At 39.5% G+C, this 15,076-nt stretch overlaps 2 protein-coding genes across 2 annotated transcripts; both read left to right on the plus strand.

Annotated features, from left to right (window-relative positions):
* Positions 1-4,509: 4,509 nt before the first annotated feature.
* myl2b (myosin, light chain 2b, regulatory, cardiac, slow) lies at positions 4,510-7,988 on the plus strand. The gene is made up of 7 exons (XM_010740207.2): positions 4,510-4,596; positions 5,898-5,987; positions 6,101-6,176; positions 6,564-6,668; positions 6,799-6,877; positions 7,402-7,450; positions 7,550-7,988. Exons 1-7 carry the CDS (start codon positions 4,594-4,596, stop codon positions 7,652-7,654), a joined length of 507 nt encoding a protein of 168 aa, XP_010738509.1. The 5' UTR covers positions 4,510-4,593; the 3' UTR covers positions 7,655-7,988.
* Positions 7,989-9,798: 1,810 nt separating this feature from the next.
* Positions 9,799-14,997, plus strand: LOC104926366 (protein phosphatase 1, catalytic subunit, gamma isozyme). The gene is made up of 7 exons (XM_010740208.3): positions 9,799-10,259; positions 10,559-10,690; positions 10,799-11,029; positions 11,129-11,233; positions 11,449-11,672; positions 11,995-12,129; positions 14,312-14,997. Exons 1-7 carry the CDS (start codon positions 10,205-10,207, stop codon positions 14,399-14,401), a joined length of 972 nt encoding a protein of 323 aa, XP_010738510.3. The 5' UTR covers positions 9,799-10,204; the 3' UTR covers positions 14,402-14,997.
* Positions 14,998-15,076: the final 79 nt, after the last annotated feature.

Genomic DNA, 15,076 nt, shown 5'->3' on the forward strand with positions numbered 1-15,076 from the left:
TGTGTGTGTGTGTGTGTGTGGAAGTGAGAAAAAAAAAGTAGACGATATTTTTTTTTTTTTGGCGAACTGCCCCGAGTCTGTGAAAAAAGTAAAGAGCAGCGCGTATCCGTGCCTCCGTCCCCAACATTAACTGGACAGTTGCACTTGATTTTGCTTTGGCAAAGTTATCAATACTGACGTAAAGCCCCGGGTTGATCAATACCGTCTGGAAAAAGGAAAGGAGATGATGTGTAGATTAGTGGAGTTCAGGGAATTTAGCCAAGCCTACTTTTTTCTCTTTCTCTCTCTTTTTTTTTTTTGAAACCGTGTTTATTACAGGAGCACACGGGACAGTCACATCAGAGGCTGGGCTGCAAATTAAAATAATCTGCATTATCGACATATGCAGTCTGACTATTATTATCAGGATGTCACTCAATGCACGTGTCCCCTTACATTATGCAAATTAAACCAAATGTCTGCATTTTAAAGTCTATATAACTGAACATAAATACTGTACTCTTACAGTAATACTGTAAATTTAAACCTTTTGATAATACATGCACATATTTATGTATGACATTCATTTCAAAACCAATTTACTGTAGCTACACATTATCACTTGTACATATTTAATTTATAATATTTAACATTTTATGTGTAGTGATCATGTTTTTGTGTTTGTATATTATGCACTATTTTTGTGGATCTGTTTATACACATATGTCAGTCAAAGCCTGTGTGTCTATATTCATTACTCGGTGTAATTATGTGTTCATATTAATAGAAGACTATAAGAATGTAAATAAGCATGCATGCAATGTAAGATCATAAAAATGTGTTGCTCTTCCAAATTTCCATGTGTTCAAAATAAGTCGGTGACAGTGTCATTTTAAGTCGATATAAACTGTCACATATTTTTACTTTGCCGAACTTAATAAAGCATGCTTAAAATAACTCTTTCCTCTGGTCCTGCTACAACACTGGTGCCAGCAGCGCCCCCTGCTGACATCACAGCGTCAGAGGCAAGGTTATGTAGAGATGAGCGTTGTATAATTTCCTCCATTAATTGTACAATTATCACTGAGTGAAGGTATCCATCAAAGACAATGGTTTAATCCATGTTCCACCTCTGGCCTCACAGTGTACAGTAGCTTCTGGCTGGTATCCCTTATGAAAATCAGTCCAGGTAGAAAATAATATTCTCATGGGTCATATTTTTAGCACCTTGAGGGGACAATGATCTATTCCTCTGCCAAAGACAAACACCTAAGGATAAAGAGAAAGAAGATTATTAAAAGTTTTGCTTATTGCATTTTATTTGTGGCTCCAGGGTGAGACTAAAATGCAGGATTCAAATGAAATAAGGAGGATAGTGATGTATCACAAAAGCAGAATTCACAATTGAGCAATAGAAGTCTATTTTAATATTTACAAATCATTATGTCATGATCATAATTAGGAAGAAATAGCAAATCTGTCCCCAGTTTATGTTGTTCAAGTCTTATGATTTAGTTTTGAAACAATAATCACCCAAAATGAAGCATTAACACCCGAGTGGAGGATCTGATCAGCATACAGCACATTTTGTAATAAAACAGATGTTTCCTTACACGCAATCAGTCTCAATAAGACACGATTAAACAGTGGGTAGAGATGGCATGGTGAGCTAGGAGTGAAGGGTGAACACTAGAACAGGCTGAACTGTGGTCATTAAGTGAGGACAGAGAGTACAAACTGTTTTCTCAGTTAAATCTTTGACCTTACGCACCGAAAAACTCTCTTTTGCCTGCAGATCTAGCAAAGTGTTTGTAATCATTTGCAGATGAGACATTTGCAGATGCCAGATAAGAACAGTGCGTTCTTGCTCAACAAGAATGTAGAGCACCCGGGCTCTGTGGGAACCCAGGTGGGACCTAAACACACAATATCCACTTCCAGAGGCTCATGCTTTGTCTGTCAGATCTCTGAATACACATAATTTAATAAATTTACTGAATCACATGGACTCAGTTCATAGTTTCATATTTCTAAAATATAATCTTGACCTAACACTCACTGCTGCCATTGACCTCATCATCCCATTCAAATGAATACTTTTCATATATACTTTATTATTCTGAAAATGAATGCATGATTCCTAAAATGAGGACTGTGTGCACAGGAGAGAAATGATTGTTTTGATGAGGTCACCCAATGATGGATTTCAAATAAAAATAATAATAATAAATGTAATTAAATGACATATCATTGATGAGTGACAGCTTCTTCTTTGAGCAAGTTTGGATATTTTATGACAGCACCTAAACCACAGTAAGACAAATAAATTGTGTGTGACATTTTAGTGTCTACAGCAAGTTTCTACCAGTAATCCTCGTCTCTTGTCCTGAATCTGACAACGTCCACACATTCCCCTTAGTAAAGGTCCATTTGGCACTATGACTTTGGCTTTGTGTGATTTTAATTTCTTTATTTTGACTGGGTGTAACTGTTTTATCAATTATTACCATGTTTCACATTTCAGTCTTTATTAAACCAAAATGTGAAAGCTCTGGAGAGTCTGGAACCTCTACTTCTCCACAAGCTCACTCATCAGAACTGGAGCTCTGCATGTTGCAGAGAATCAAGTCACAGTTAATAACATCACAGTCACAAATACAGCTACGTCCCGTGTAGCTGAAACAAGCAATACAACAGCTCGCTTGTATTGATGAAGGGAACTGTGCATCTGCACTCTGACTGTTTTAAAATTCATATTTTACTGGCTGGATGATTAGTGGACAATATTGCAATTTTATTAAAGTATTAATTAGAAGATGTGATAGTGTATTTTTAGGAATAGAAATTATATGAACACCATTAAATATGTCATTTAGTGCGTGATACAGTTTTATTCCCAACTGGTTTTTATTTTTATTCTTTTAGAATATACATATATCTTAGTATTTGTTTCAGATCAGATTGGACAGTACACGTAGAAAGGACTGTGAGGTGATTCAGTGTGTTGCTGAGCGTGATCAGATTTCTGTGGTAGAGCTGTGGGTTGCTAGCACTACCCACTGGACAAGATAGGTAAATGAATGGTCAGAGAAATAGTGAGTGTGCAGCGTGGGCTTGTGACAAAACATGAACTCTCCACATGTCTAGATATTAGTCAGTGTCCACTGTAGTTTTGCCAGGCTTCAAATGACTTGTGAGCATTTGTCTCTGATCCTGCCGGGTAGCTTACAGACCTTTGTCAAAGCAGAAAAAGCATGAGTAGAACTAATAACAATGTAGGTGTTCCAGTAAGTCATGCGTGAACTATTATACACAATACCACAAATGTGTAACAGGAACATCTAATTACAATGCAGCCTTAATTAAGGTTATTAATTACACCTGTGCTTTTCATGCTGTGACATGTTGAAATATCTGCTGTCAGAAACATAGTGATTTTCAGTCATCTTCAGGATAGATGTCAAAACACAAACATGAAAACATTTTTGTTTAACTAACCTGCTTCTTCATGCCAGTGACTGTGTGGAGTTTTTCCATTTGCAGTCCTGTAAAAGCTTAAAGGGTCAGTTCACCTAAAATAAAGGACCAAAAAAGGCTTGCAGTTCTCAAACAACACCCATTATAGTTTAAACATAAAGACAAAACACATTATGTTTTATGTCAAGAGAAACCATAAACATTTTAAGACATAAAATACTCTTTCCTGTCTGATGTTGTTGTCTAAAATTGCTTAAATCACAGCTATATACACTACTACAAGATGTGTACTGATCCACTGTAAAGTCCATTCCCTGTGTATGTACTCTGGAGGTCTCAAGTTTCCACATCACACAATGATTGGCTTCTGAGCTTGTTATGATGTCACAAAATCACACTCGTACATACTCTTCTTACACTGAGCTTTAATGTGAGCACAGAGGAATGCATACGCATCATTCTGCACAGTACAGCTCAAACATCAAGTGGAGTAACAATTAGCAAAATACAATTTTGAGTGAAGAGAACATTTTGTTTAAAAGTTAATCTCCCACACGTCTCAGTTATGTATGATGTATTAAACATGTTCTCTAACTGGTGAAGGACAGCGAGAGAAAAACTAAACAAACGTTGTTCATAAAACACGTCACCGACCAGTGTTTGCCACTAATGTTTTCCACTGTTTAGGTTGGAGTCTTGTTGGGGCTTAGACCGATTCAGCTAACAGTTCCGTTTATTGGACTACCAAGAAACAGCTCTCATCACAGCATAGTTTGGCCCCTGTGGAGCACTAACAGGACAGCTGGGTGATGGATCCCATCAAGTGCAACTGTCAGTCACAGAACAACTGTCCTGTCGTGAGCCAGAGCTATGTCCTATTGTTATCCTTGGGTCCTGGGTTAATGGGGTATGTGTGTTTGGCTATTATCCCTAAATCTCATGAACTCTGACAATGGGAGCTGGAACTGGGGAGGGGATCGTCTTCTTTACCTGGGTCTCTGCCTAAAGAGGGCATGAGGTATTTATAACCCATAAGCATGCACCATTATGGGTGGGGGGGTCAGTATATCTACCCCTTGATTTATTTGCACCTCCATCATAAAGCAGCCAGGACAGGCCTACTGCTAACACTGAAACATGGTGAGTGGACACTGATTTCACTGTCATTGCATTTCATCTTAACACCCGACAGAGACATTCTGTTTATGCTGCATGCTCCATGTGTTCATATAGTATATTATATTTTTATATAATATACTGTCATGGCATGTTTTGATGAATTATACATTTTGCTCAACTCACACCAATGATAATGAATCAATATTCTCCATGTCAATATGCTTATGGGTACTGAATACAGATCAACAAAAAAACATCAATAGGACAACTGGAGAGCTGTCCTATTGATGACTTATTGATTATTTTTGTCTACTCATGATGCTGAAATTAAATACTTATATATACATATAATATCAATCAGTAATTGTAACATGGAGAGAAGAGAAGAGAAAACAGGAGATAAGAGTTAAGGAAACGGACAGAGGAGAGGAGAGGAGAACAGAGGAGAGGAGAGGAGAGGACATGAGAGGAGAGGAGAGAAGAAGAGAGGAAGAGAGCGCAAATAAGGAGAGGAGAGGAAGAGAGAGCAAATAAGGGGAGGAGAGGTGAAAAGAGGAGAGAGAGGAAGGAGCAACAGGTAGAGCCTCCAAACAGGTCAAGAGTAATTTAATGTATTATTCTGATGATTGGAGTTTGATGATGATCTATACTGGGCGGCATCAGGAAACAACAAACTCTGCCTCACATCGCACGAATCCTCTTAAAACAAAATAAAGAAATAAATGGAGCCGAGCGCCAGGGGTCCCGTCCATGAGATACACAAGTGCTCCAGAGCTAATCCACAGCAAGGGTTAGACAGCAGCTGTCGAGAGGCCCGTGAATCCAAGCAACATGATGTCATCACTGCATCCCCTTACACTGTTTTTCACAGTTCCTTGGCAGTCATGTAAATAGCTCAACATAATCCTTGTCTCCGAGGGATTTCTGATCAAACAGAGCTCAGTGTACCATCCTGTCATCACCCAGGCCCTATAGAATAATCCCTCATGTGATCCTGGGACTGTGGGAGTGCAGTCAGAGGACCACACCCTCCCCAGGCTTAGTCTGCATTCTCACAAAATTGGAGGCTTGAGTAAATATTTCCATAACAAACTGACAGTGTTTGTAATCCCTCCTAATGAAATGCATGCCCCGGTGTAAACCTCGCCTGTTGTGCAATTAATGCCCCCACACTTTGTAAGTTTGCCGATCACTGGCTTGTTATCATAAGCACATGTGTCACTGTAAAACCGATAATTAGTGAAGCTGAAGCAGAGAGCCAGGTGATGATTGTACCATTAGTATTGGATCTAATTAGAGTGTCATCGTTAAAAAACCCGCAGTCCCCCAAGAAAGCAAAGAAGAGGGCAGATGGAGCCAGCTCCAATGTGTTCTCCATGTTTGAACAGGCCCAGATCCAGGAGTTCAAAGAAGTCAGTGCTCTGCCAAATCTTTTCTTTCACATTTAATTCTCAGCAGCTTATTCTGTGGTGAATGTTTACTGCGCATACTGCAGACACAACATGTAACAATAAAACTTCTGCAGGCTTTCACTATCATGGACCAAAACAGAGACGGTTTCATCGACAAGAATGACCTGAGAGACACCTTCGCAGCTTTAGGTGAGACCACCTTTGTGTCTGTTTGTGCCTATACTGTATGTCTCCTGTGAACCTTGTTAGAGCTGAAGTAGCTGGTCAATTGACAGAAAGCTATTTTAAAAGTAACAACTGGTTCCAGCTTCTCAAACACGAGTATTTGCTTTTCTTTGTCTTGTGTATTGGGAACTGAACATTTTTGGTTTTGGATGGTTGCTCGGACAAAACAAGCAATCTGAGAATGTTGCCTGAGGTCTCTAAGACATTATGACAACTTTTTTTCATTTTATTCTAACATGTTTTTTACCAGTTGATTCACCAAATTAATCAAGGAAGTAATAATCTGATTAATCAATAATCATTTACTGCTGCTCTACATCTTATTCCACCTGATCTGCTGTCCTTCTCTAGGCCGTTTAAATGTCAAACAAGAAGAGCTTGATGACATGTTGAAGGAGGCACCAGGACCGATCAATTTCACAGTCTTTCTTACCATGTTTGGAGAGAAACTAAAAGGTGAGGGGGTTGTTCTGGATCATCCAGAGCCTGGTTTTATATATATGCTTATAATACATCAGAGACTTTCAGGACCGTGGTAATTCTTCTAGAAAGATGTTACCTCTGTAATCTTCTTGTTCATCTTAAGGTGCTGACCCGGAGGAGACCATCCTGAACGCGTTCAAAGTCTTTGATCCTGAAGGAAAAGGAACGTTAAAGAAAGACTTGTGAGTAGATGTCTGCTCTGTTGATTGATGAGGTAAATGTCCACTCTGCTAATCTGCTGGTGGCACGGCAGTGGTTACTTCTGTGTTGCTTGCCAGACAGCAGCTTGGTGAGGAGGCTACAGCTGCGGTGGGTATTGTCTTTTAGTATCCTTTGGTGATGTGCCTGCACAGAGCCAAAAGGACACTAAAAGACAATACACACCTCAACTACAGCCGCTTCACCAGACTGCTGTCATCGCACTCCATCATAAATAAATGGCATGCAACTTGGAACTACACTCCTACATTCCACATACTGTAAATACTATCTGGATATCTAAATAGATATAGATATAGATATATTTATATACAGGAGTACATTTATATGAGCTACTGTATGTGTTGTGTTTTATTCTAGTCTGTTCTAATCTAATTGAAATATTTGTATATATGTTGTGTGTGTGGTATGAAGGAGATACAACATACATTTCACTGCGTTATAAAATGGAAATTAAAGGAACCATGATCATAACTTGTCTTTACAGTGTGACAGAGATGTTGACGACCCAGGCAGACAGATTCTCCCCTGAAGAGGTTCGAGCTCCACCTCAGACAGTATCAGGTATATGACACTGTTGAGTTTTTAATAAAAGCATAATCTTTTTGGTTGTTTGTTTTACTTCATCCCCATAGATGGAACAGATGTTTGCGGCATTCCCACCAGATGTAGCAGGAAACCTCGACTACAAGAATTTGGTCTACGTCATCACACATGGTGAAGAGAAAGACCAAGAATAGACTCATAATTCAGATTGCCCTCTGGACATTTATGGGTCATGTTTGTGCAGAGATATGTGTATGATCAAACAGACTGCAGCAGAAATATGAAGCTAAAAATAACTTTAGCAAATTTCAGCTTCATTTTTTCAAATTGTGTAAATGTGTATTATTGTATTAATTAAGTTTTAATCAAATTATTATAGTATGTATAAAGGTATGTCTATGATTACACCATGTACATAATGGGTGAAATAAAAAGTTTATGTGACCATGGAAAAGTTTTTAGTATTACATGCTACTTTAGAAAAACATGCTGTGTTTTGCTGGATGAATAAAGTAATGGAGGTCGACATCACAGGCAGCAGCACTGATATTATTTGCACAACCTAACCACCATGAAGTTTTGATGATGTGGGAGATATCCAACAGTCAGGAGGTTAAACATGTAGGCCTGTGAGGTCGTTAGCTAATCCCAATGTGAGAAACAATTACTCTTTTCCATTTAGCCCCAGGGAGACGGATTTGTGTGCAGCTTCACTTCCTGTAGATGCAGCAAAAAAAAGCTTCAGTGGTGATATTCAATTAGCTGTATATAGTCATTTTAATTTTAGTGCAATATTGAAAGCAGTAGGTAGTGGCTAGTTCAAGATGTGTATCTATACAGAACAGTAAATATAATTAACACAGGAAAAAAAGTAATTGAGTACATGGAGTCATGCTGGTGTTAAATAGTCTGACAGCTGTTTTGATGAAGGACCTGTGGTAGATCTCCTTCTTACATGGCATCTCAGGCTCCACAGTCTCATGCAGGTGGCGAGAGGAGTTGTTCATGATGGATGTCAGCTTTACTAACATCCTCCTCTCCCTCACTTCCTCAGTGCAGTCTAGGGGGCAGTCCAGGACAGAGATGGACCTCTTGACCAGTTTGTTGAGTCTTTTTCTGTCTCTCTACATGCTTCCCCCTCTCCAGCAGACAACTGCATCGAATCGTGCAGACTTTGCAGTTAATTCAGAATGCTGCTGCACATGTTCTGACAGGAACCAAGATCAGAGATCACATCTCTCCCATTTTGGCTTCCTTGCATTGGATACCTTAAATCTAGAATAGAATTTAAAATTCTTCTCCTTACTTACAAATATCTTCATGGTCAGGCATCATCATATCTAAAAGAGCTCATAATACCTTACTATCCCTCTAGAACACTGCGCTCTCAGGACGCTGGGTTCCTTGTGGTTCCTATAGTTTCCAAAAGTAGATTGGGAGCCAGAGCTTTCAGTTATCAGGCTCCTCTTCTGTGGAACAAACTACCATTCTGGGTTCAGGAGGCAGACACGGTCAACACTTTTAAGAGTGGACTTAAGACCTTAAGACCTTTTTGATAAAGCTTATAGTTAGGGCTGGCTCAGGTCATCCCTTAGTTATGCTGCCATAGGATTTTTCCCTGTTAAAAGGGTTTTTTGTAGGCAAGTTTTTCCTCACTCGAACCGAGGGTCTAAGGACAGAGGGTGTCACTCCCTGTACAGATTGTAAAGCCCTCTGAGGCAAATATACTTTGTGACTTTGGGCTATACAAATAAAATTGATTGAATTGAATTTTAAAAAAATATTGCCTAATAATAAATAATAATACAATGCAGTTATGTTGCTTAAAAAAAAAAGCTTTCCTCCTCTGATCATTCTGAAGTAGGACCATGAATTAACTACTGTAAAAATACATATTTATCCCATGATTGTGGGGTGGAACCCAGGTGGGTCCGCAGAGGGACTGTGGGGGGTCTGCAAATGTTTTCGTCATAATATTTTTCACTAAAATATAATAATTAAAAAATATATAATAAAAATGATGAGTGTGTAAACTGCAAACATTAATATGCAATAATAAGATACTTTTGACTTTTGAATCTATTTACAAAATAAATTATTCCATTATGCATGAACTTTTTTATCAATCATAAACACATATACGCCAATAACCTAGTATATAAATGGTGAAAAAGGTGAAATTAAAGGTGAATAAAGTAAATATAAAAGTTATTATAGACCAGGCTGAAAATGTGACACATTTTTCAATAAAAAAGAATGACATGTGGGGGTCTCTGTTCTGTCCAAGGGGTCCTCGGGCTGAACCAGGTTAAGGGTTTTTCTCTATGGTTTGCAGTCTCTGTCTCCATCCGGTACAGCAGGGGGCGGCAGCAGAGCAGCAGCCGGCAGCAGCGTGCTGGAAGCGGCTGGCTCGCTGTACAAGGTGCGGCAGAGACCAACAGAAACAGAAAACGGGGCGTCCGAGGCTAGCACACGGCTAGTGCGACTGACGTTTATTTTTATTTAGTCCTTGTTTTTCTCGACAAAAGCCAACACTGGATGTAGGTTTCTTTCTTCTTTTTTTAACTATCATGTCGACGTAGTTTGTTAGACTGAGCGTGAAGGAGCAGCTGAAGAGGAGCCGGGCACAGCATCAAGAATCAACCAGGCTAACATTAGGCAGCTAATGCCAGGACAGCTAGCGGGCTAGCTTTCAAGACCTACATTTGACTGTATCACTTTTATTTACTCGCATTAACGCTGAAATGGCTGATGTGGACAAACTCAACATAGACAGCATCATCCAGCGTCTTTTAGAAGGTAAGGGAAAGCTGAAACATTAACTATTAAATGAGCGAAATTATGTTTATGGCGGATGCTAACGGCTAGCTTTAGCTTGTTTTTAATCAACATCTTGTTAAATAACTAGTCGCGTTAGCCAGAGAGCTAGCATTAGTTATTTTTGTGGGTAATCGTCAGATTTCTGCTGATTTGTGTCTGAGGTGAGGACGCTGGCACACCTGAAGGGCACGGCGTGACGTGCGGTACACGCCGTGTGTCTCACAGTCACATTACGCAGTGTGCTGTTCATTGTTTTTGCTGACTTCTTCTCGTCGCAGTCAGAGGAGCAAAGCCTGGCAAGAACGTGCAGCTGCAGGAGAATGAGATCCGCGGATTGTGCCTCAAGTCCAGGGAGATCTTTCTCAGTCAGCCCATCCTGCTGGAGCTGGAGGCCCCCCTCAAGATATGTGGTGAGATATATATGTGTGTGTGTGTATCTGCCATAAAACAAACACAGTGGCACATTATGGAGCTCATTTAATTCACTTCATGCTCATTGATTTACCTTTGTCATGCAGGTGACATCCACGGGCAATACTATGACCTACTGAGGCTGTTTGAATACGGGGGCTTCCCTCCAGAGAGCAACTACCTGTTCCTGGGCGATTACGTAGACAGGGGGAAGCAGTCTCTGGAAACCATCTGTCTCCTGCTCGCATACAAAATCAAATATCCAGAGAACTTCTTCCTGCTGAGGGGAAACCACGAGTGTGCTTCAATTAACAGAATATACGGTTTCTATGATGAGTGTGAGTGTTGTAACCCCGCGGCCAGTTAAATCGTTTCCATATTCATGAGGGATCGGTTGTTTTAGTTTGACCTTTTGGTTTTCTTTTTGAACGTTTTAGGTAAAAGAAGGTACAACATCAAACTCTGGAAGACCTTCACAGATTGTTTTAACTGCCTACCTATTGCCGCCATCGTCGATGAGAAGATCTTTTGCTGCCACGGAGGTACAGTTTATGTTTTTGAATTTTACTTGTCGCCGCACCAGTTATACTTTCACGTAACATGTCAAAAGTCTGTCTCTGACGTCAGTCACTGTTATTTGTCCTTGAGTTCTGCTGTCTTTGCGGTTTGTCAACTGACCTGGGCCTCACCCAGGTTTAATAGGTCTCAGAGTCAATATCAGCGTGTTTATTTGTTCTTTTACTGACGCTCTGTCTAGGACTGTCACCTGACCTTCAGTCCATGGAGCAGATCAGACGCATCATGCGCCCCACTGACGTGCCCGACCAGGGTCTGCTGTGCGACTTGCTCTGGTCTGACCCAGACAAGGATGTTTTGGGCTGGGGGGAGAACGACAGGGGTGTCTCATTTACCTTTGGCTCAGAGGTGGTGGCCAAGTTCCTGCACAAGCACGACCTGGATCTGATCTGTCGTGCCCATCAGGTAATCACCATCACTTCTGTCAGTACAAACAGAAATGTGAACGTGTGACGTGGCTGTGTGTTGGCAGGTCACTTGGACGTGCAGATATAGTAGATAGATACACAGACTGCAGGACAGTGTGTACGCTGGGCAGTGTGTTCTAACTGCTTTGGTCTGTGAACCTTCAAAATAAAACAAGAAAAGAAAGAACAAAAAATAAAGAAAGAAGGCTAGAGTGAAAAAGAAAAGCTAAAATCTGCATTCTGTTTTTCATTTGTGTAAATCATCCAGTACCCCAACCCATGAACCCATCTCTTCATTTTTGTTGTTGTCCCGCTTGCAGGTTGTTGAGGACGGCTATGAATTTTTCGCTAAGAGGCAACTCGTCACTTTGTTCTCAGCGCCTAACTATTGTGGGGAGTTTGACAATGCTGGTGCCATGATGAGCGTGGACGAGACCCTCATGTGCTCTTTTCAGGTAAGGCGCCTTCGTGCACGGGCTGTTCCAGGATGATAAATAATAAATGAACTGCACTTTAATTTGACACACTGAGTAAAAGGAATGCTCAGTTGAATAGCAACAAACTGTTAGCACCTTGAGGAATCTCTTCATTCAACATTTCAGTTAACTGCTGCAACTAAAATGATGTTATGGTCAAAAATCAAGATGTTTTGCTCCAACAGGCAAATTCTAGTGTTCATTGTGTATCTTAACCTTTGTTATCTATTTATTATATTTTTTCAAATGCACAATCACACATTAAAAAACCACACACCCTCAACACAGCTTCTCTCTAGAAGTATAAGGGTGATTAATGATGATAATAATAACATAATGTATAATAAAGCATATTAATAAGGCATTAATAAACAAATGGTTGTATACCAAAGAACAGTTCAGTCTTATCTGGGATCAGGTATAATAAGAGTCTTAACAGGACAGCAACTCTGAAGGTTGAGTATGAACACATCCTTCACTGTCGCTGTAACTCCAAGTACTCGGTCATAGAGTCTCTGTGCATCATCATCGTTGCATACATGTCACTTCTATGGGTGTCAAGCTTGTTCAGAACGTTTGCACATGGTTAGCTAACACCTCCTCCACATGCCCTCCAACCAGCACCAGATATAGATGCATCAAATGTACATGTAATATGAGGTGAACGATATGTTTCCATCTCAACTCTCTCCATTTATTCTATTCCCGTTATTCTGCTTGTCCTTCGCACATTCATCGTGCTGCAGTTTGTTTTGTTTTTCCAGGTGGTTGAACAAGTTCAACGTGTCTGCTTTCTTTATGAAGCAGACACAAGTCTGATGTACTATTTACATATGATTTGTTCTAACTTAACATAACTTTCCCTAAATCCCCAAAACTTCCAAACAACAGATGATCTGTTCGTTTCCTCCAGACACTTGATTTTCTTTTGTCTGCTCTTGGTTATATATTAGTCCTTTAGTCCAGGCTGCAGCCATAACATCCAGGAAATTTTTGCACAGGCTGTTGCTGCTGCTCGGTTACATGACCAAAAAATAAAGCCAAACCTATGAGTGGAGAATAGGTTTTAAAAATACCGTAGATATAACGTTTGGTAGTGTTAGTTTGTCGAATCTTGGTTGCTTAGTCTAAAAGCTGAGGCACTTGAATGTCTCAGTGGTGCATTTGATGGATGTGCATACAGTAGAGGTCTTCTACTGTCCTCTCTCTCAACAGTTTGCTCCGTACCAAATGTTGTAGTTTGTGTCCTCAAAAAGAAATCTTTGAACTCGCTTCCTGAAAAGTGTCAAAGTTCGGTCAAAATTGCATCAGCACACTCTTGACCTGGCTGAGTTGTCTTATACATATTGTTCTGAAGCGTTTTGCCACCACTGTTTTGTTCTATTAAATAGTTTTATTATAATTTTGTGGTTTTTAAAAAAAAAAAAAAAAAAAAAAAAAAAAAAAAAAAGGATGGAGATTTCTCTGAAGCGAGTCAGAGCTGATCCAGCAAGCAGCCATTTGCTCTGTGGCGTGCCCTGCCACAAAAGCTTTTTTTAAATTTTATTAGAATTTTGTAAAAGACAAGTTACGAAGAAAAGACACAGAGCAGAAACAAAACAGAAAAAAAAAAAAAAAAAACTAAATAGGGCCTATTTAAAAAGAATAATTAAGTACACTGCTGCATTACTGACACTAGAATCTTAGCACGAGTACTAAACAGAGATGGTAAAGGTTGATGGCATTCTGTGTACTCCCTTGCTGGTCAAGATCAGTGATATATTTATCAAGGTGAACCACAAATGGCTGCCGCGAAAGCTCATTTTTTAAGGATAGGGCCGCGAGATGTCAATGTGTGAAAATAGAAGACAAAATGTTTGAACAAAAAAACAAAAGATCACTGACGCTTCAGTTCTGCCAGCTGCTACAATTTTTCGTAGTGCTGCAATTATTACCATGCTCCGTCTATCTTTTCTGTATTTTATTTGTTATTTATTGATTTAATTAATGGGTGATGTAAAAATAATGACAGCCATCTCAAGTGTAAAAAATCTTCTCTCGAATGCTGAAAGTGTACTAAGTCAACATTTGTTCAACTGGTTCAACTACTGTGTGTTGACAGTGTCGTCAGTGATGATCATCTCATTCAATATTTCCAACTCTTGTGTTTTCCTTTTTGTAGATTCTGAAACCAGCTGAGAAGAAAAAGCCCAACGGCAGCCGTCCCGTGACTCCTCCTCGCAACATGGTCACCAAGCAAGCCAAGAAATGAGTGTGTGGGGAGGGAGGGGGTGACAAATGGCCAGAGTCTCACTCCACTGTTCTGCTTTCGTCTTCTGCATTTGAAGGATTGGTTAACCTTCATGCTGCCAATACTGAAAAGATATTCACTCCTACACGATGAAAGCAAAATATTTAGTTGTTTTGGTCACAGGGGTAAATTGATATGTCACCATGAAAAACCTCAGGTGTTTTGCACTCATTTTGCAGCTAGTCTTTGCCACATATGACTGTTCAATCAGGAAAAATGTAACAATACGGCTACTTATGCACAGGAATGCCTTGTTTGAAGCTGTGCACAATTTTTCCAGTTTATTTTATGTATTTTATTCATTTGTCATCCTTTTTCTCACTGTCAGTAATGGATATTAATAACTATAAAACCAATGGGGAAAAAGTCACAAACACCTGTTTACTTCTGTAAAACTTTTATTTACCGTTTATTTACAGTCAGTGTCAGAGGATATTGACTTTACACTGCATTATCACATTTTTAAACAAGTCTTGTGCTAAATTAAATGAATAAAAAAAGCACTCTTGTAATGTCTAAATCTTTCTAATAAACTTTGAGTGTATTTTAGGGGGGAATTTGGTATCTGAATGCCGTTTTTGCCTGAAACATTTAGCTTTTTAAAGACAAATACAAAATTATGAATCGCAATGCTTG

Source organism: Larimichthys crocea, chromosome III, assembly GCF_000972845.2.
Source record: "Larimichthys crocea isolate SSNF chromosome III, L_crocea_2.0, whole genome shotgun sequence".
In the NCBI taxonomy this organism is placed as follows: Eukaryota; Metazoa; Chordata; class Actinopteri; family Sciaenidae; genus Larimichthys; species Larimichthys crocea.

Excerpts from the sequence above, each read along its gene's own strand:
- myl2b (XM_010740207.2), top strand. Across the intron at positions 6,177-6,563 it reads AGACACCTTCGCAGCTTTAG|GCCGTTTAAATGTCAAACAA; the intron begins GTGAGACCACCT and ends GTCCTTCTCTAG. Across the intron at positions 6,669-6,798 it reads GTTTGGAGAGAAACTAAAAG|GTGCTGACCCGGAGGAGACC; the intron begins GTGAGGGGGTTG and ends GTTCATCTTAAG.
- LOC104926366 (XM_010740208.3), top strand. The coding sequence starts at position 10,205 with ATGGCTGATGTGGACAAACTCAACATAGACAGCATCATCCAGCGTCTT. Across the intron at positions 11,234-11,448 it reads GATCTTTTGCTGCCACGGAG|GACTGTCACCTGACCTTCAG; the intron begins GTACAGTTTATG and ends CGCTCTGTCTAG. Across the intron at positions 12,130-14,311 it reads CCCTCATGTGCTCTTTTCAG|ATTCTGAAACCAGCTGAGAA; the intron begins GTAAGGCGCCTT and ends TCCTTTTTGTAG.